A 20,386-nucleotide genomic window follows, 5' to 3' on the forward strand; every position below is an offset into this window, starting at 1 on the left:
TAAGTCAATCACTGGAACAACATTTGGACAAAACAAAGAAACTAATACAACAATATACAAACAATGCATATGCTCAGTGATGAATTATGCGAGTCCTGCATGGGCTCCTAATCTCAGTGAGACACACCACAACACCCTTCAAATTATACAAAACAAAGCCCTAAAAACAATTACAGGCTGCACAAATACAACACCTACAGACCATTTACACCATGAAACAAAAGTCCTCAAAGTCAAGCACCACCTCGACATGAGAGGCACACAAACACTTGCTGCAGCCACCACAAATACATCACACCCACTACACTATGTAGCAGAACACCCACACACACCAAGAAACATTAAAACAACACCCAAAGACCTGTATCAAGCACAGATACTCTCTTCTCTTCCTCCACAACCACCAAATACCAGCCTCCTGAAACATATTCATAATCATATCACTCACTGCTCCATTAACACAATGAAAGACAACACACTGCTGCATGCCAGACCCCCTGATATCCACCCTTCTGAATCCTCTCTCCCACGAAAGGACAGAGTCCACCTGGCCAGACTGCGGTGCAGCCACCACCCAGCACTTCTAAGCTACCAGAAGAGGCTGGATAACCGCATTGTGAACAGCTGACCAGGATGTAACACTTCACCCCATACCATACAACACATAATGGAAGACTGCATTATACACAATCATGCACGCAAACAACACAACATACACTCTATAAAGGATTTGTGGGAAAACCCAGTTTCGGCTGTGGGATTCCTTGGGGAGACAGGGCTGCTCGGACAGACAGTCTAGAGAACGACAACAACAACAACTTGTCCATACAAATTCCTTCATTATCATCTGTACTCCAGTATGAACAATCATGAATTTTATGTTTCCCCTAGTTTTCCCAAGGTGAAGGAAGATCAACTGAAGGTTTAAGGTATCACTGGAAATGACATTCTGCAAAACTTTCAGCAGTTTTCTTTTGAGAGAGCCCCCTTATATGGTAGCCATCTTGCAAGGTTATTAAACTTGCTGATGGATTCATTCCATACGGGACTGGGGTTCAATATATCCCTTCTAGTGAGAAGCCTTTATATAATATATAAGGAGAATGATAAAGAGGGTTTCTGAAATGCCCTTTAATGAAGTACAAAATTCTGATAGTTTCAAATTTAAGGAGAAACCTTTAAGGATAAATCCCGAATCAGACCTTGGAGTTGATTCATTAAATTGTATTGAGAAATACAATGGGGATTCTCTTATTTTTATAATTCTTCTTTCAAAGACAATGGAATTTCTCTAAAGAAACCCAAGGAAACTTTCTTTACTCAGTCTAAAATGACTGTTAAATTCTTTCCTCCCAAAAAGTTATGCAAGGAAAAGTTACTTGTCAATTTTTGTTTAGAACCTGTAAGTTTACAATTTGATCCTTTGCAAAAAGTCTTTGTTAACTCTAATATAGATAATTTCTATTCTTTAGAATCCATTGACATTAAAGAAGAACAAACCCCTGACATTGATGCTTTGGAAGTTGATAAATTTAAAAAGTCCATTTCCTTCGAGGATGGACACTATTATGTAAAGATCCCATGGAAAAAGCATTTGGTGGACCTTGTTCCCTCAAATCTAAAGATTGCCTTGGCAGTGGCACAAAGGGTCAATGACAAGCTTGAGCAAAGGGCCCTTAGGGAGGAGTATGAAGCTGTGTTTGACCAGCAAGAGGCCTTGGGTATTATTGAACCAGTTACTAAAAGAGTCCCTGGCCAAATTCTTATGCCCCATAGACATGTGCTCAAGAATGATGATCTTGCCACCTCTAAAATAAGACCCGTTTTCAACTGCTCTCTCAAAATAGGAAAAGTCCCTTCCTTAAATGAAGCAGCATTCCCGGGAGTTGATTTGATGAACAACCTCTTCTCTCTTGTTGTACTTCAGAACCAACAATTTTGTCATTTTAGCAGATGCTATGAATGCCTTCTTGCAGATCCGTTTGAAGGATGAGGGTGATCGTAATAGGTTCTGTTTCTTTAGGAGGATTGACAACCAATATATTCCTTACAGATATAATACTATCATTTTTGGTTTCATCTGCTCTCCCTTCATACTGAACTTCATTATCCTACATCATCTTTCCATGCAGCCTGACACTCTAACTGCCTCCTTAATTAAGGATAAATTTTATGTAGACAATCTGGTCTACATTACCAATGAATTTCATTCCCTCCCTGCTGTGGTCGAGAGGATTAATGAGATCATGCTAAATGGAGGTTTACCTCTCAGGGAGTGGACATGCAACCAGACTTCTGTTCTTTCTGTTCTTGAACAAGAAGTCATTTGCAATAAGGAAGAGGTAAAGGTGTTGGGATATATTTATAATAAGAATTATGATACCTTGAGAATCAAGGATGTTTCCCTTAACAAAGATGCCTCAACCAAAAGACAAGTTTTGTCTTCTTTGGCTTCTATATTTGATCCATTAGGTCTTTTTTCTCCTGTGTTATTACAAGGAAAAATTCTTATTAGAGAGATGTGCTGACAAATGGTGGATTGGGGTTGGAAATTGGATAGTGAGTTGCTTACAAGATGGAAGAAGTTATGTGAAAACTTTAGGGAGGTTAATGACTTATCCTTTAAAAGGAAAACTTTCTGTTCTGAATCTCCCCTTAAATTATTTGTTTTTGCTGATGCTTCTAAGGAAGCCTATGGATGTGCCATCTATGTAGGGCAAGAAAGAAGAGAGTTAAAAGAGTCTAATGGCTCTCTTCTATTTGCCAAGGTCAAGGTGGCTCCTATTAAACAAAGAACATTACCTTCTTTGGAGCTTATGGCAGCTTTACTATCTTTGAAATGCCTCAAAACTATTTTTGAGGAAGGGCTGGTGTCTGCCCCACTGGTTGATTCTGTGGTACTCCTTGTTGATAGTCAAGTTGCTCTTTCTTGGATCCTGACCAACAAAGCTCCTAAGAAGAATATATTTGTTAATAATAGATTGAAGGAAATTTCCAATCTTTTGGAAATTTTCAAGGCCAAGTATATTCCTATTTCTTTTACTTATGTTCCTTCTGAACATAATATGGCTGATTTTATAATCAAACCTTGTAGTGCTAAGGTGTTCAAGGAAAAATTAAATTTGTGGGTTTATGGACCAAAATGGTTGTTGTTGCCACCTCATACATGGCCAAAGGGTCACTTGGGATGTATTCCTTCCAGCATCAAGGGAGACATTGTCAATGTGGCTGTTGTCCAAGTTGACACTCCTCCTCTAATTGATGTCTCAAAGTTTTTCTTCTTACAGCAAACTTTTACATCACACTGTCTTTTTGTTTAAGAAGTCTAATGCTGGCCCAGTTAAGGCCACTTCTAATTATTTGATGGGTATAATGCAAAGGGATTCTTTCCCTGCTGAATTGGCTTATTTACAAAACTCCAATACTAATGACATACCTCCTTTAGTAAGTCAAATGAACTTGTTCTTGGACACAAATGGTTTGATAAGGTCCAAGGGCAGAATTGACAAGAACATTGACCTCAAATATGAGGTTGTGAATCCCCTTTTTTGTCCAAATCTCATCACTTGACTAAACTCTTGATATTCTTTGCTCATTGCCAAGTAATGCACATGGGACTGCAAGCTACTCTTAATTTCCTTTGCATGCATGGATTCTGGATCTTTAAAGCCAGACAAGCTGTTTTAAACATTTTGAAGGGTTGTATAGTTTGTAAGAAATATAATTCCCATGCTGTTAACTATTCCTCTCCTTCCTCTTTACCTGCCTCTGGAGTAAATTTAAGTGTGCCTTTTGCCCATACTGATGTGGATTACATGGGGCATTTATGGGTTAGAGACAGAAATGGAGATAAGGTCAAGGCTTACATTTTGATATTTATTTGTTTTAATACTAGAGCTGTCCATTTGGAAGTTGTGGATTCTATGTCCACTACCGAGTTCATTTTGGCTTTCGTTAGATTTGCTAATAGATATGGAATTCCTTTAGTAGTTTATTCTGATAATGCCAAATCCTTTATACAAGCAGGAAATATTATTGGACAACTTTTATCATCTTCTAATTTGAAGAGAAGTTTAAAACTTCCCCTGTTCAGCACAGAACCATCCCTGTTTATGCTGCATGGTATGGTGCCACTTGGAAAAGGTTTATTCAGACGGTGAAACAATATCTCTATAAGGTATTGGGTAGGTCTGTTCCTTCCCTGGCAGAGATTACCACTCTTTTGTCCTGTGAAAATGAGGTAGATATTATTACCCCAAATCATTTCCTTATAGGAAGGACCATTCATTCCTTGATGTTTGGCGATTTGGAACAAGTTCCTGAATGGGAATCAGGAGAAGACTATCCTTCTCTTCTGAACTTAGTCATGGACTGTAGGGATTATTTTTATGAAGAGTTTAAGAAACGATGGCTGACAGTGTACTTGGTCAGCGGGATAGAGCTGTGTACCACAGTTCTAGAAGATGGGAAAAAGGTGACATTGCTTTTTTGAAACTGCCTTTTAAGACCAGACCCTTCTGGCCCTTAGTTCGTTTTGTTGAGACTTTTCCTGACCAAGACCATGTGATGCATACAGTCTCTGTCATTAACCCCTTCTATACGGTGCCGCATACGTAGGCGTCATGAGGAGCAAGTGGATACGCGAGGCTGCCATATCGGCGTCTTGATTATATTTATTGTAGTTGCCCCTCCGTAATGACATACTCTCTAAACTGTCTGTAATCACATTTTCTATGGTTATCAAAATTCACGGGTGAAAGAGAGAACGATCGATATAAGCGGTGACTATATTTTATGATGCAAGTATTATTACGACACGTCGTACGGCTGGCATCGGCTGCTGCCCGCGAGATTTAAGACCCGTACTGAAGAGGTTAAGCCCAATGGAAACCCTATCAAAGTCAACGTTAGACTTTTAATCCCTCTAGAGCTCTATGCTGAGTTATATTCCTGTCATGAGGATAAATCCCCTGGGGATCCAATTTTGCAGGCTAGCAAGTTGGAGCCCTTTGATGAGGCCTCAAACTTCGAGGAGGTTATTTCTTTGGAAAATGACTGTGTCGCCCCAGAATCTACCTCTTTGAGACCTTCTCGTAAGACTGCGCTAGCCTCTAGAGACCAAGTAAGGTCTCTAGCTCTTAAAAAGTTATTGTAAATTTTCCTCAAAAGTGTTGTATTCATTAAACACTTTCTTTTTGTTGTCAGGGAGGTTGTGGTAATTGTTATTGGGAATCATAGTGTTTACCTTAGTTCGGCAAACTTTCCATCAAAACGTTATTTTCTTCGGTTCAGGAGCCTTTCCTGAAACTTCGAACCACAACTATTGTAATTTTATTTAAGATACGATTGAACTCCCCTCCTCTTATTTTGTTTATTAAATCTTTGTAACAATTTTGGTTTAATAAATTGTGAATTACTTTGAGAAATTACTTAGGTAAAAATTAACCCATGGCCTTCTGAGCTCTTTTCAAACTCGTATGAGTCCCTTGGAACATAGTGCATACTAATGTCGGAACAGTCAGATTACCCTGAGCTCAGGATGAAGAAGGACCTCTTTTTTGGAAACCCCTAACCAAGGGATCACAGCTTCGGTTCAGAAGGTCTTCAAGTTCTACTCAATTCAAACTTACCAATGTTTGAGAACCCAACCCAGCAGAAAATTTTGACCAGTAAGTTCTCAAACTTTCCATGAATTTATTCAACCTATGGAAATTGAGGTTTAATAAATTCATGGAAAGTTTGAGAACTTACAGGTCACCCAACCCAGCAGAAAATTTTGACCAGTAAGTTCTCAAACTTTCCATGAATTTATTCAACCTATGGAAATTGAGGTTTAATAAATTCATGGAAAGTTTGAGAACTTACAGGTCACAATTTTCTGCTGGGTTGGGTTCTCAAACATTGATAAGTTTGAATTGAGTAGAACTTGAAGGCCTTCTGAACCGAAGCCGTGATCCCTTGGTTAGGGGTTTAAAAAAAAAAAGAGGTCCTTCTTTGTCCTGAGCTCAGGGTAATCTAACTATTCCAACATTAGTACGCGCAGTGTTCCAAGGGACTCATACGAGTTTGAAAAGAGCTCAGAAGGCCATAGGTTAATTTTTACCTTAAGTAACTTCTCAAAGTAATTCCCAATTTATTAAACCAAAATTGTTACATAAATTTAATAAACAAAATAGAGGAGGGGAGTTTAATCGTATCTTACTTAAAGTTATGATAGGCATGATTCAAAGGTTCAGGAAAGGCTCCTGAGTCGAAGAAAATAACGTTTGAGGGAAAGTTTGCTGAACTAAGGTAAACACTACAATTCCCAATAACAATTACCACAAAGAAGAGAGGCAACCTATGGACTTTCTACAGAATCATGAAAGGCATGGAGGTTCTTGATAGAAAGGACTTACTAAATTGGGACAAGAGAAACACAAGAAGACATGAACAAAAAAATTAAAATAGTTATAGAAGAGACCTGGAAAAAAAAAGAAGTTTTCCACACAGAGTGGTAGACATCTGGAATAAAGTGGACAAAAGAATAGTGTGTGCAGAAACCATACACAAATTTAAGAGTAAACTAGACACTGTGAGATATAAAGATGGGAAAACATGAGCATAGCTCCCCTTCCTGTAAGATACAACTATGTAAATCAACTTACACCAATTACAAGAGAGCTAACTAGGAAGCTTTTACTGAAGAGACAGAACAACATTTTGAAACATTTAACAGTACACCAATCACAAACATAAACAATGCTGTGCACACTTTTAATACAATCATACAAAACGCAGACAAGAGATACATCCCCAGAGGCAACAAAAAATCACACAACCCCAACTTCACACCAGAAATCCAAGGCCTCATCAGACAACGAGACACGCTTAAACACAACACCCCCACACCTATCCCTCAAAACATAGCAGACCAAATACAAACACTAAACACTGTGATTGCCAATAAAATACATGAACAAAAAACACAAAATTGGCAAAACTTTATCAATACACTTGATCACAAAACAAACACCAGCAAATTGTACAAAACACTCAACAACATTACACTATCCAACAGTAACACAACACGCTCTCACACAGCAATAATCACAACAACAGACAATCTACCCTCAAACAGACAACAAGCAAACACACTCATAAATCATTTTGCACAGACAAGCCATCTCACTTCTCACCCTGACAACCGACGCACTATTCGACGTAAGAAAGACTTTCCCACAGACTCAGACTATACACCCTTCATAGACAGTCAGACAAAACACATAATACATAATCTCAAGCACTCATCTGCCTGTGGCCCTGATAACATAAGTAACATCCATCTAAAACACATTGGACTACAAGGTATACACGCACTCACAAACATTGCACACTACAGCAATTCACACAACACTATACCCAACATCTGGAAGCATGGTAAAATAATCACCATTCCAAAACCGAACAAAGACCCAACAATCCCAACATCGCACCGCCCAATCACACTTCTCTGCACCCCCTCTAAAGTCATTGAATGCCAAATACTTCAACTTGTCACACCACATATCTTGCTGACTCACAACATGGTTTTAGGCCACTACACTCCACAAACACTCTTCTGATAAACCTCACACAAAGAATTTTAGGTGGGCATCAATTCAGATAGGCCCCACCACAGAACACTTCTTATAACATTAGACATTAGTAAAGCTTTTGATGCTATCCCCCGCCACAACCTTACAAATAAAATATATAACACAGACATGCACAATAACACCAAAAGATGGCTGGCCAATTATCTGGCAGGTAGGAATGCTTACGTGTCATATAATGGCCAATCATCGCACATCAGAAACATTAAAAATGGAGTACCACAGTGCTCTGTTCTATCTCCCACGCTCTTTAATCTATACATGCATGACTTACCCACACCAGACACCTCAGAAATACAAATCTCTTCCTACGCAGACGACATAACAATCACATGCACACATCGTAACACAGACAAAGCTGCAGAAATAATCCAGCCATACCTTGATACACTCAACACATGGTTCATCACAAACAGACTCAAAATAGCTCCAACCAAATCTACAGCAACACTTCTCACCAACTGGACAAAAGAACACAAATACATTCCTCATCTCTACATCAACAACACTCTAATACCACACACAAACACACCGAAAATTCTTGGTGTAATATACGATACATCCATGTCTTTCAAACAACACATCACAAACATTAAAAACAAATGCACACCTAGACTTAACGCACTTAAGTCAATCACTGGAACAACATTTGGACAAAACAAAGAAACTAATACAACAATATACAAACAATGCATATGCTCAGTGATGAATTATGCGAGTCCTGCATGGGCTCCTAATCTCAGTGAGACACACCACAACACCCTTCAAATTATACAAAACAAAGCCCTAAAAACAATTACAGGCTGCACAAATACAACACCTACAGACCATTTACACCATGAAACAAAAGTCCTCAAAGTCAAGGACCACCTCGACATGAGAGGCACACAAACACTTGCTGCAGTCACCACAAACGCATCACACCCACTACACTACATAGCAGAACACCCACACACACCAAGAAACATTAAAACAACACCCAAAGACCTGTATCAAGCACAGATACTCTCTTCTCTTCCTCCACAACCACCAAATACCAGCCTCCGGAAACATATTCATAATCATATCACTCACCGCTCCATTAACACACTGAAAGACAACACACTGCTGCATGCCAGACCCCCTGATATCCACCCTTCTGAATCCTCTCTCCCACGAAAGGACAGAGTCCATCTGGCCAGACTGCGGTGCGGCCACCACCCAGCACTTCTAAGCTACCAGAAGAGGCTGGATAACCGCATTGTGAACAGCTGACCAGGATGTAACACTTCACCCCATACCATACAACACATAATGGAAGACTGCATTATACACAATCATGCACGCAAACAACACAACATACACTCTATAAAGGATTTGTGGGAAAACCCAGTTTCGGCTGTGGGATTCCTTGGGGAGACGGGACTGCTCGGACAGACATTCTAGGGAACGACAACAACAACAACAACTGTTGCCTCAAGTTTCACTAGGTGGAAAAATTGCAGTCTCACAGTGGCTGGCAATGGTCCTTGGTACCTCCAACAGATCTCTCTGAAAAGAAACTTTGGACTGTTGTCTATCTTGTATTTATGCTTGTATTTATGCTTGTAGAGACCCGCAGTTGTATCTTTCTACATCCAGTTCTTTCTTAAAGCCATGTATAGTTTTAACACTCACTGTTTTCTCTTTCAATTTAGTCCATGTATCTACCACTCTGTGTGGAAAGCTATTCTTTTTCAGATCTCTTCTTTAACTGTCCTTCTTAAATTTCATCTTGTGTCCCCTTGTTTTTCTTCTGTCCCATTTAAGTAGATCATCCCTGTCAAGGATTTCCATCCCTTTCATATTTCTATTGATAGTTATCAAGTTGCTTCTTTCTCTTCTTTGCTCCAGAGTTAATAAGTTTAGTTTCTCCAATCTTTGTTCATATGGCAACAAGCCAAGTGTTGGTGCCATCTTTGTTAGTGCTCTTTGAATTCTTTTTAGTTTCTCTTTTTTTTTTTTTTTTTTTTTTTTTTTTTTTTTTTTTTTTTTTTGTATTGGGTGTGCATAATGATGCTACATATTCTAATTTTGGTCTTATCAGTGTGATTAGTATTTTCTTCACCATTTCCTCGTCCATGTAGTCAAAGGCCACTTTCATTGATCTTATTAAGTTGTAGGTTTCTCCAACTATTTTGATTACATGTTTGTCTGGTGTCATGTCATTTGAAATTATTACTCCTAGATCTCTTTCTGAGTTTACTTTTGTAACCTCATTTGTTCCAATTTTATATTGACCGGGTATTCTATTTTTGCTTTTTCCAAATTACATTATACTACATTTTTTTAATGTTCACTTCGTTCTTTTTACTCCAATTCCAGACTTTGTCCAGATCTCCCTGAAAAGATTTGCAATCTTCTTTGTTACTCTCTTCAATAGTTTTGCATCATCTGCAAAGAAGTTTATATAGCATTCAATTCCTTCATCCATGTCGTTTATACAATTAGCAAACATTATCAGAGCCAACACAGAGCCTTGGGATACTCCACTTATCATGTTTACTTATTTTGAGTTCTTTTCTCTAAGTATCACTCATTTTTCTTCCTTCCAAGAAGTTTTTCATCCATTCTAATAATTTTTCTTATATTCCACCTATTGTTACAAGTTTTCTTAGTAGTTTTTTGTGTGGTACTTTCTCAAAAGCCTTTTGTAGGTCCAGGAAGGCACAATCTGCCCAGCCATCTCTTTCTTGTATTATGTCTAGCAATCTTGAGTAAAAGCATATTAAGTTTGTAGTACATGACCTTCCATTTCTTAATCCAAATTGGTTGGGGTTTAATATTTTGTTCTTTTCCAAATGTTTAGTCCATTTATTTTTAATAACTCTTTCGCATATTTTTGCAATTGTGCTTGTAAGGGATACCGGTTTATAATTTGTTGGATTTTCTTTATTTCCTCCTTTATATATTGGTACAATATGAGCATTTTTCCAGTCTTGTGGTACTTTTCCTTCTTTGAGTGAGAAGTCAATTATCTTGTGTATTTTATCTGTGAGTTCGTCTATGCATTCTTTTAATATCCAGTTCGCTATTCCATCTGGCCCATGTGACTTTCTGACATCTAGTTTCCTTATTTGATCCCTTATTTCTTTCTGTGTCACTGTTATTTCTTTCATTTTAGGGGATCCTTCCTGGTGACTATCATCCCACAATTGTGAGCTTTCAATTGTAAAAACAGACTTAAAACATCTGGTCATAACTTCAGCCATTTCTACATCATCTGTGTATTCTTGACACCCTTCACGCAGTTTCACTATTTTGTGTTTGTCTTTTAGTTTTTCATTTACATATCTGTAAAATAGTTTAGGTTGATCTTTGCATTTTGTTATTATATCTTTTTCATAGTTTTTTTTTCCTCTCTTCATATGTGTAGGATATGTTGGGCAGCCGGGCCGGCAGCATGCCCACTGCGGGGGTCAGCTGACTCGGCTGACTCGGGTCTGCATTCGCCAGTTGGCGCCAAGCTTCAATAAAGACAAGAAGCCACTTGGCCTATTACTCATACCTGCTACATGGCGCAGTGATTTTAGGACCTACGACCGTGCACTATGGCTGGCAGACCTCGTTACACATCCCAGACCCCACGGTCTAGCCGTCGGCCGACACAGACGCCTTCGTACCTGGCGCAAGCCCAGCAGTTGCTCCTGGCGCAGACGGAGGCAATCGCAGCGTTGCAACTCCAAGTGGCCACGTTACCCAGACATGGACCTTCAGCGCCTCGGACCTCAGCCCCTGAGAAGTGCGACCTGGGAACATCCACTGCGGCTTATCGGTCCTGGAGACGCTCTATGGAATGCTGGCTGGGGCTCAGCCACTTCCCACCGGCCGAGGCGGTGCTGCATATCCGCCTCCATTGTACACCAGCATTACAGCGCTCCTTGGACTCCAAATACACCATGGATCAGTGGACGGCCCTTTCTACTGAAGAGGCTCTGGATGCTATCAGTCGTGTAGCTCTCCAGACAACCAACCAAGCAGCAGATTGGTGCAAGTTCTTCGCCACGACTCAAGGGCCTAGTGAGTCAATCTGTGAGTACTTTACACGCTCTACCCAATGTGCTGCAGACTGTGAGTTTAAGTGCCCCCACTGTGCAGGCAATCTGTCTGAGTACATGCTACTCCGGAAGCTAGTGTGTGGGCTTAGAAGTGTAGCGCTGAAGGAGGAAGTGTTTCGTCAGTGCCAGACATTAGGTGATGTGGATGTGCTTCGCAAGTTTTGTGTGGCCTTCGAGGCGGCGCATATAGACGCCCGCCAAAGTTATGTTGACGGAAATTCCGGACGGGAAACCTGGGCGGCGGCGGCTGGGGTGACGTCACTGCCAGACGCACAAGAGGCTCTCCCGCCTCAAACCGCAGGAATCCGCCAAACACAGCCTACGTTCAAACGCTGTGGCAACTGTGGTCTAAAGCACAAGCCAGGGAAAGGATCGTGTCACGCGGAGACGCTGACTTGTCACAACTGCGGTAAGACTGGGCATATTATAAAGATGTGTAGGAGCAAGGGGAAGCAGGTTGCAGCAACCGCTGACATGGAGACCTCCGGCATCGTCATCGCCGCCGCAGGTGCAGCACAGAAGCAGCCACGCATCGAGGTGTCTGTCAGCCGCGCTCAGGGAGATGGAACGTCAGTCAAAATCCTAGCTGTGCCCGACACAGGGGCACAAGTGTGTGTGGCTGGCCCAGATTTGCTAACAGCACTCGGTGTTAAGCCAGCCTCGCTTACGCGCCGAGGGAACCTGCGGGACGTGGCGAACCTGAGCCTGCAGCCTTCAGGCTCGTTCCCTTGTCGGGTGCAGTACGGCAGCAAGGCAACAGTGCAAGAGGTCTTCGTCATGAAGACGGCCACCCGATGCTACCTCTCTCTGCAGACATGCAGGGATCTCGGATTAGTACCCACGGACTTCCCGCACCACACCACTGTCGCAGGTGCGACAGTCTCCGATGTTGGCAACACTACAACAGACAGCACACCGCCACGCCCAACTTCGCTCCCATTTCCCCCGCTGGAGGAAAATGTGCCCCGTCTGGAGGAGTGGCTTCTCTGTCACTTCTCAGGATCCACGTTTGACACGAACAGAAGCCCTCTGCGAGTGATGGCGGGTGAACCACACGTCATCCACTTGCTTCCGGAGGCTAAGCCATACACCTGCCACACACCAGCTTCGGTGCCGAGGCACTGGGAAGCGGAAGTCAAGAGACAACTGGACGAGGATGTCAGGATGGGGGTTCTGGAGCCAGTACCGGTAGGTGAAGCTACGGAGTGGTGCGCAAGGATGGTGGTCGTAGCCAAAAAGTCCGGCCAGCCAAGGCGCACAATCGACTTCCAGAAACTGAACGCTGCGTGCAGAAGAGAAACGCACCACACGTCTACACCTTTTGACATGGTATCCGGCATCCCGCGGCACAGCTTCAAGACCACTGCAGATGCGCACTGGGGCTTCCATCAAGTTGAGCTGCATGAGGAAAGCAGAAGACTCACAACCTTCATAACACCGTGGGGCCGCTACAGATACCGTAGAACCCCCATGGGCCACTGTGCTGCACCCGATGCATATACCAGGAGGTTCGATGATGCTATCGTGGGGATTCCAAGGAAAATAAAGTGTGTGGACGACACGTTAATGTTTGATGCCAGTGTGGAGGACGCCTTCTGGCATGTGTATGACTTTTTGGAGACCTGTGCCGCGAAAGGAGTGACCCTCAAGCCTGAAAAGTTTACCTTCTGCAGGAGGGAGGTGGATTTTGTGGGGTTCCATGTGGGCTGGGAAGAATACCACCCCACTGAGGAGAGGCTGGCTGCCATCAGACACTTTAACATGCCCGCAGAACCATCACTGACAGACATCCGCTCCTGGCATGGGTTCGTGAATCAGCTAGCACCCTTCCTTGCCACTGCCCCAGTCATGGAACCATTTCGCGAGTTGCTGAAAAAACCCCAAGGCAAGAAAGTGTATTGGGACGAGAACCTGCGAAAGAAATTCCAGCATGCTCAAGAGGTGGTCTGCAGCCTCGCTAAGGAGGGCCTCACATTTTATGATAAGAACAGACCCACTATTGTGATCACTGATTGGAGTAAGGTGGGCATAGGATTTGTGGTGCTGCAACAATATTGCCGTTGCTCGATGCAAGAAAGTCCGTACTGCTGCAAGAGTGGGTGGCGTCTCGCACTTTGTGGCAGCCGTCACCTCACACCTACTGAGGCTGGCTACGCACCGGTGGAGGGCGAAGCATTAGCGGTCGCATGGTGTCTCCGCAAGGCCCGCCTCTTCCTGCTCGGGTGTCCAAACCTACTTATCATCACTGACCACCGCCCACTTGTCAAGCTCTTGGGTGACAGAGAGCTAAAGGACATCGTAAACCCAAGGTTGTTTGCTCTGAAGGAAAAAACGCTTCAGTTTAGATTCCAGATAAAGTACATCCCCGGAAAACGCAACTCCGCCGCGGACTTCCTGTCACGCTACCCAACATTGTGTGCAACACCAGACGTCATGGATGAGGAACAGGCTTGTTACATAGACATGGCAGTGGCGTCTGCGACTGTTGCCGCACTTGCAGACGGAAATTGCGTTGTGCTTGACAATACAGCGGTGGTGCAGGCAGCTGCAGAGGACCCAGAGTACCAGCTGCTTCTGGCCAGAGTGACGGCGGGCGACTGGCATCCGCACCGTGCCCAAGAATTATCCTGTCTCCGTCAATATTATGGAGTAAGAGACAGGCTGGCTATGTCACAAGGGCTGGTGACATATACATATGACCAGGGGCATGTCCGCCTTGTCATCCCAGAGTCTATCCGCCGGCACGTGACTGCTAATCTCCATGCTGGCCACCAGGGACTAGACGGGATGCTACGCAGGGCGAGGCAGTCAGTGTATTGGCCTGGCATGGAGGGCGACCTACAGCGCCATCGAGACGCCTGTGTTACCTGCAACGCTCACGCCCCATCTCTGGCAGCCGAGCCCCTCACTTTTACGCCCCCTCCTGAGTACCCGTTTCAGCACACGGTAGCAGACTTATGCCAACTTGATGGGCATGTATACATGGCTTACGCAGACAGGCTTACGGGGTGGCTTGAGCTGGCACACTTCCCTAACGGGGCTACTTCAGGCAAGCTGTCATCAGTATTCCGCCAGTACTTTCAGAGGTGGGGGGCACCAGAATCAGTCTCAACGGATGGCGGAACGAATCTCACCAGCGAAGAGATGTACGAATTCTTCAGGAGGTGGGGGGTGGAGCGGCGAGTCGCGTCCGCTCACTTCCCTCAGTCTAACGGCCGGGCTGAAGCAGCAGTGAAGTCTGCTAAGAGACTGCTGCGTGACAACACAGGCCCCGGGGGCGGCCTTGACGTGGACAAGGCGTCGGTGGCGCTGCTACAATATCTGAACACACCCCTGCGTGGTGTAGACAAATCCCCGGCGCAGTTGGCTATGGGCAGGCAGTTGCGGGATGGTGTCCCAGTACACAGGCAGCATTACAAAGTGGATGTACTTTGGCAGCAGGCTTTGCGCGCAAGGGAACTCGAGGCAGCAAAACAGCAGGAAAATTGGATCGTAAAGCAAGGAACACCCAAGACCCTCCCTCCTCTGGTACCCGGCACCAAAGTGTGGGTGCAAAATCAGGCTACCAAAGTCTGGGATAAGCGAGGTGTGGTCACGGAGGTGTGCCCATTCCGGAAGTACTCGGTGAAGATGGATGGCAGTGGACGTGTCACGTCACGCAACCGCAAGCATCTCCGCCCCGTCAGATGCCCCGTTACATCTACAACACCGACCCCCGCAAATCCCCTGCCGTCCTCGCCGCTGGTAGAGGCACCTGCTCCGCACCCTCAGCAACCACAGCCTGTGAACCGCCCTAAGAGATGTGTGAAACAGCCTTTGTGGCTGTCAGATTATGTAGTGGACTAGTGTTGATGTGAACTGTTCATGTGTAACTTGCTAAGTGTTGTGCAGTCATATATACTGTGTGAGAGTTGTATTCATTTTTGCCCCTCAGGCGTGTTGTAATTAAGCAATTTCTTTTGTTGTTTTGTTTCTTTCAGTGTACAATACGTTTCATATTTGTTTCTTGTACTACATGTATGTAGTACATTAACGGCTTGGTAGGGGGATGTAGGATATGTTGGGCAGCCGGGCCGGCAGCATGCCCACTGCGGGGGTCAGCTGACTCGGGTCTGCATTCGCCAGTTGGCGCCAAGCTTCAATAAAGACAAGAAGCCACTTGGCCTATTACTCATACCTGCTACAATATGTCTATGTATTCATTTCTCAGTTTGATGTATGTTTGCCATTTAATCACTTTTTTGTCTCTTTTCCATCTTTTCCAAGCTTTGTCTGTTCTATCTTTAGCATCGCTACACTTTTTATTATACCAGCACTTTATGTACTCCCTTTTTGGTTTCTGCCAAGGCATATATTTGTCTGTTCCTTCTTTCTATATTTCTTTGAAAATGTTCCATTTCTCTTCTGTCTTGTTTCATCATTTTCAAATTTATCCCAACAGGCATTTTGAATTTTTTTTTTTCTAAATTTTACAAAATCAGTTTTGTTGTACATCAATCTTCCTTCTCTATGTTTCTTGTTCCCTCTTCCCACATTTTGTTCCTTAAGTTCAATCTCTATTAGTATATGGTCACTCTTTCCAATTGGTGTTTTATAGTTTATTTCTTCCACTATTTCTGGTTCAGAGGTGAATATCAAATCTAGTCTCGATGGTTCTTCGTTTTGTCTAAATTTAGTATTTTCTTTCATCCATTGTGTCACTTTGTAATCTATATATTGCCCCAGAGTTCGTCTCCACCTCCCATTATTCTTCCCAATTTATTTCCTTTGTGTTAAAGTCACCCATAATTACTATATTTTCTCCATATTTCAGTGTCTCGGTTAATTCATTCTCTGTCTTCTAGTAACTTTGAGTGTTCGCTGTCAGTCCAAGTCTTAGTTTTTGGTGGCACATATACAACTATAAACCTTCTACTTTTCATACTGCTGTTTTCAACTTCAACTGATTAATTCCACATTATCTTTTCCTTCTGTTGCCTTTATTATGTTTAGGTCCTTTCTAGTCAATATCATGACTCCTCTCCCTTGTTTGTCCATCCTATTTTTCGACCAAAGGTTGTATAATCCTTGTCCCACCATACTTGATTGTATTGGACCTTTCAGTTTTGTCTCTGCAATTCCCATTATGTCAGGTTTCTCTATTGACAGATAGTCATTCAATTCATTTAATCCTGAAATCATACCGTCCATATACCACTTTTAATTTTTTTTTTTTTTCCTCTTCTCTTTTTTAGTTTTAGTTTCCATTTTTCTGATTTACCATTTTCTCAGTCTCAGATCCAGCACTCTCCAAAAAACCTTGTTTTTTTTCCCGTCTCCGTACTTTTCTCTTTTTTTTTCCTGGCTTCACTTCTCAGTTCGCTATCTTTCTCTAATTCCTCTGCATTCATTTCCTTTTTTATCCATACATTTTTGTATTTTTCACTGCTTGCTAGTTTTGTTGCTTTTGATAGTACTTCTGCTATCATTTGCATTCTTAGTTTGATTTTCATTGTTTTTTTGTTTTTTTTGTTTTTTTTTTATGTACCCATCCTGTGTACGTCATCGATTTCTGTATCTAAATTCTGTCCTTCTTCTTGAACTGCTTTTAGAATCTCCTTCACAATTTCTTTCTCTTCCTTTTCCCTTTGGTATTTGTGTACATTGTGTTTTTCATTTATACCATATACTACAATGCATTTCTTTTTGTCCACTGTGTCTCTCACCCAATTTTCCTTTTCTTTGATCACCCTGATCACTGTTTCCTTTGCATTCTCTTCTACCTGCTGCTGTACTATTTCTTTGAATGAGAGTTTTTTACTTTCTCGTTCCTTTTCCACTGATTTTTTAATATGTTCAGATCAGTCTCTTTGATTCTTCCATTTTTTCAGTTACTGCTTTCAATTGTTCTTTTACCTCTTTCTTCAGTTCATCATTTGTATTTCTGACCTCGTTTCCCTTTCTTTCATTTTCTCTTTTTATCACACTTGGTTCACTTTTTAGTTCATTTCATTCCCTTAATATTACCTTGTTTGTTGTATGTAGGTTGGTTACTTCTAGTTGCAAAGCTTTGTAATCTAATCTTAAATCAATCACTTCATCAGCTAAGTTGTTAATTTCTCTGTTTTGTCTTGCTCTGCTAATCCTAAAATTTCTCTCAGTGTCCAAGGTTTTCTCCATTGTTTCCCCTTGCTTCCTAAACCCCGAGAAATACTCATCACTTATATACCTGCTGGTCAATTTTGGAGTATCATTAAGACTTTTTTTTTTTTTTTTTTTTTTTGCATATTACTCCCCATGGACTCAATCCTAGATTCATCCAGTCCTCTCTTTGTTGGTTCATTGATTCTTACTTCTTTGTTGGTTTCCATTTTATGTTAAACCATTTGCCCAAGAACTGGATCAGATACAAACCCTGCCGGTCCCCACGAAAACATAGTGTTTCTCTCTGCAATAACAACAAGGCGTTTTCCTTGTGTAGCATTAAAGCGCTCATTCGGAGCACTAGTCATAGCAAAACTCGGAGCAGCTGTTGACACTTCCTTCCTCTTCAGATCTCCATATGTGAAACAGTGTAAGAAATAGTTTAAACTGATAGAGAAATCTTGGGCCCAGTTCAGAGACCAAGCACCAGCCCCTCAGGATTGCACCTCCTAATGGAGTTGAGAAGGTTGACAGGTTTTGAAAATAAGTAATTTTGCAGGACCACCACATGCAGGCAACCAGCATTGGTTCCTTTACAACTGGTTCATCTCTGCATTTATCTACAACACTCCTCTCAAAATTACTTTCCTCCTCACTGTGGATTTTTGTATAGTAAATTTTAGATTGTTTGTAAGTTACATACCTACCATTCTAAGTCCAGTATCACTACAGACTGGGAAGCCTTTTGTTTTTCCACTGTAAATAAACCAATGTCCCTTCCTGGCAGGCAAAGCATGTAGGGCCAAAGTGATGGCTTTTGTGGCAGCTAAGCACCTCCATTATGGATGGCTACATGTGGCAAGTTCCAAACAAGTCCCCAATCAAGACACTGTTCATGACAAGGGTCTTCCCACAGTTGAATAATGTCTGATATTTGTCATAACTAAATCTATAAAGTGTACTGAGGTATTAGGTATGTTAGTCTATTTCACTGTTCAGACATGAGATACACATATTCTTAAATTCAGGTGTTACCCCTCATTGCATAAAACTGTCAAGTGGTAACCACATCACCATGTAGGAATTAAGTAAGATGGTTTAATAACTGGGTAGCATGACCCAGTTTTCAAACCATACTGCTTGTTGATCAGGTTGACCTTGGATCTTCCCAAGTAGACAATTGCCCTTGGCTCTTATGAAGATCAGTCAATAACCTACTCTAACCAAGACCAGTCAATGACCAAAAGTCTTACTAAGAATATTGACTTCATCTCTTAGCAAGGTCACTCACTGATCTCAGGTCTTACCTGCTGAGGTCAAGTGTGTCGTCTGGTTTGGCCCAATAGGAGAACATGACAGGCACAGTAGACAGAGCCTGAATGGTCACGCCTGTCTGGTCCATATCATGAAGGCGGGCATGGGCACTCCAGCAGTTCTCATCCACAACCCTGAAAAGCTTCCCATCCTTCATCATGTTGGCTTTACCTGTGTGATGGGAGAAAGGTACTACAAAACAGCATCAAAAGCAAACATTTAACTAGATATGCTAAAACTATGGATAACAAAACAGAATATCTGCAATACCTCAAAAGTCCAAGAAACACTCATTGGGTAGATCTAATACTTCCATGCATCTGAAATAGACAGGACCTTCATCCTATATTCATAAATCATCACACTCATACACTCTGGTGGTCCATTGTCATCTTGTTGAACCACACACACCCACACACCCTTTCACCAAATGGACGGCGAGAACTGGTGTTCCATAGAAAAAGGAAAAACTACGTGGATCTCAACATCCAGAGAAGTGCCTTTTTGTATTTATAGGGAAGGGGAGTGCTTGTGGAATAGTGGGGAAGTGATAGGGAAGGAAAAGGGAAGGGATATTGAGGGAAATGGAAGGAAATGAGGAAGGGGAGGACTTGGTCCAAGAGTCCAGACGGCTTGTAAACAAACACCGAACAGATGACTTGAATCTCGATGATGGGACTAACAAAATTGTAAAGATCAGAAACATAGATAAGAGCAGTTCAATGGAAGGTGAGGATAATAATTTTCAAGGATTTAATGAGGGGGCGGCGGATACCAACCTCCCCCGACTGGCAAAACTGGAGGAAAAACTTGAACAAATGACAGCATTGGGAGATTAGGTTTGGCAAAATGTCAAAAATTGCCGAGAAGTTTAAAAAATTGGAAGAACTAGAGAAGGCGAACAAAAACTTAACTGATGAAATAGAAGACCTAAAAAGACAATTAAGAGAAGTAAAAATGGAGAATGAAGAATTAAAAAAGAACAATAGAGACAATAAAGAAACAATAGCAAAAGAGGCACAGGGGTGGAGGAAGATACAAGAAAATAGTAAAGTTGCATTTTCTGATATAATTAAACAGCAAATGAAAGAACAAACTGAAGACTCAGTTATCAAAGTGATGAGACAGAAGGAGAATATTGTAAGAGACTTAGCAGACAAAAAGAAATGTATAATTATATTAGGAATGGAAGAGAAACATAACCCAGATAGAACCACAAGAATCAAAGAGGAAAATGAA

General features: G+C 42.1%; 1 protein-coding gene across 5 annotated transcripts in view; it reads right to left on the reverse strand.

Moving 5' to 3' along the window:
* Positions 1-20,386, reverse strand: part of LOC143019644 (2-amino-3-carboxymuconate-6-semialdehyde decarboxylase-like) — a 117,335-nt gene that overhangs the window by 43,377 nt on the left and 53,572 nt on the right. For all 5 annotated transcript variants that reach the window (XM_076175687.1, XM_076175812.1, XM_076175530.1 and 2 more), the window contains one exon: positions 19,141-19,318. In XM_076175687.1, the coding sequence (XP_076031802.1) occupies positions 19,141-19,318 (178 nt within the window). The remainder of the gene's footprint in view (positions 1-19,140; positions 19,319-20,386) is intronic.

Source organism: Oratosquilla oratoria, chromosome 1 (assembly GCF_046742065.1).
Source record: "Oratosquilla oratoria isolate Oo_2021 chromosome 1, ASM4674206v1, whole genome shotgun sequence".
In the NCBI taxonomy this organism is placed as follows: Eukaryota; Metazoa; Arthropoda; class Malacostraca; order Stomatopoda; family Squillidae; genus Oratosquilla; species Oratosquilla oratoria.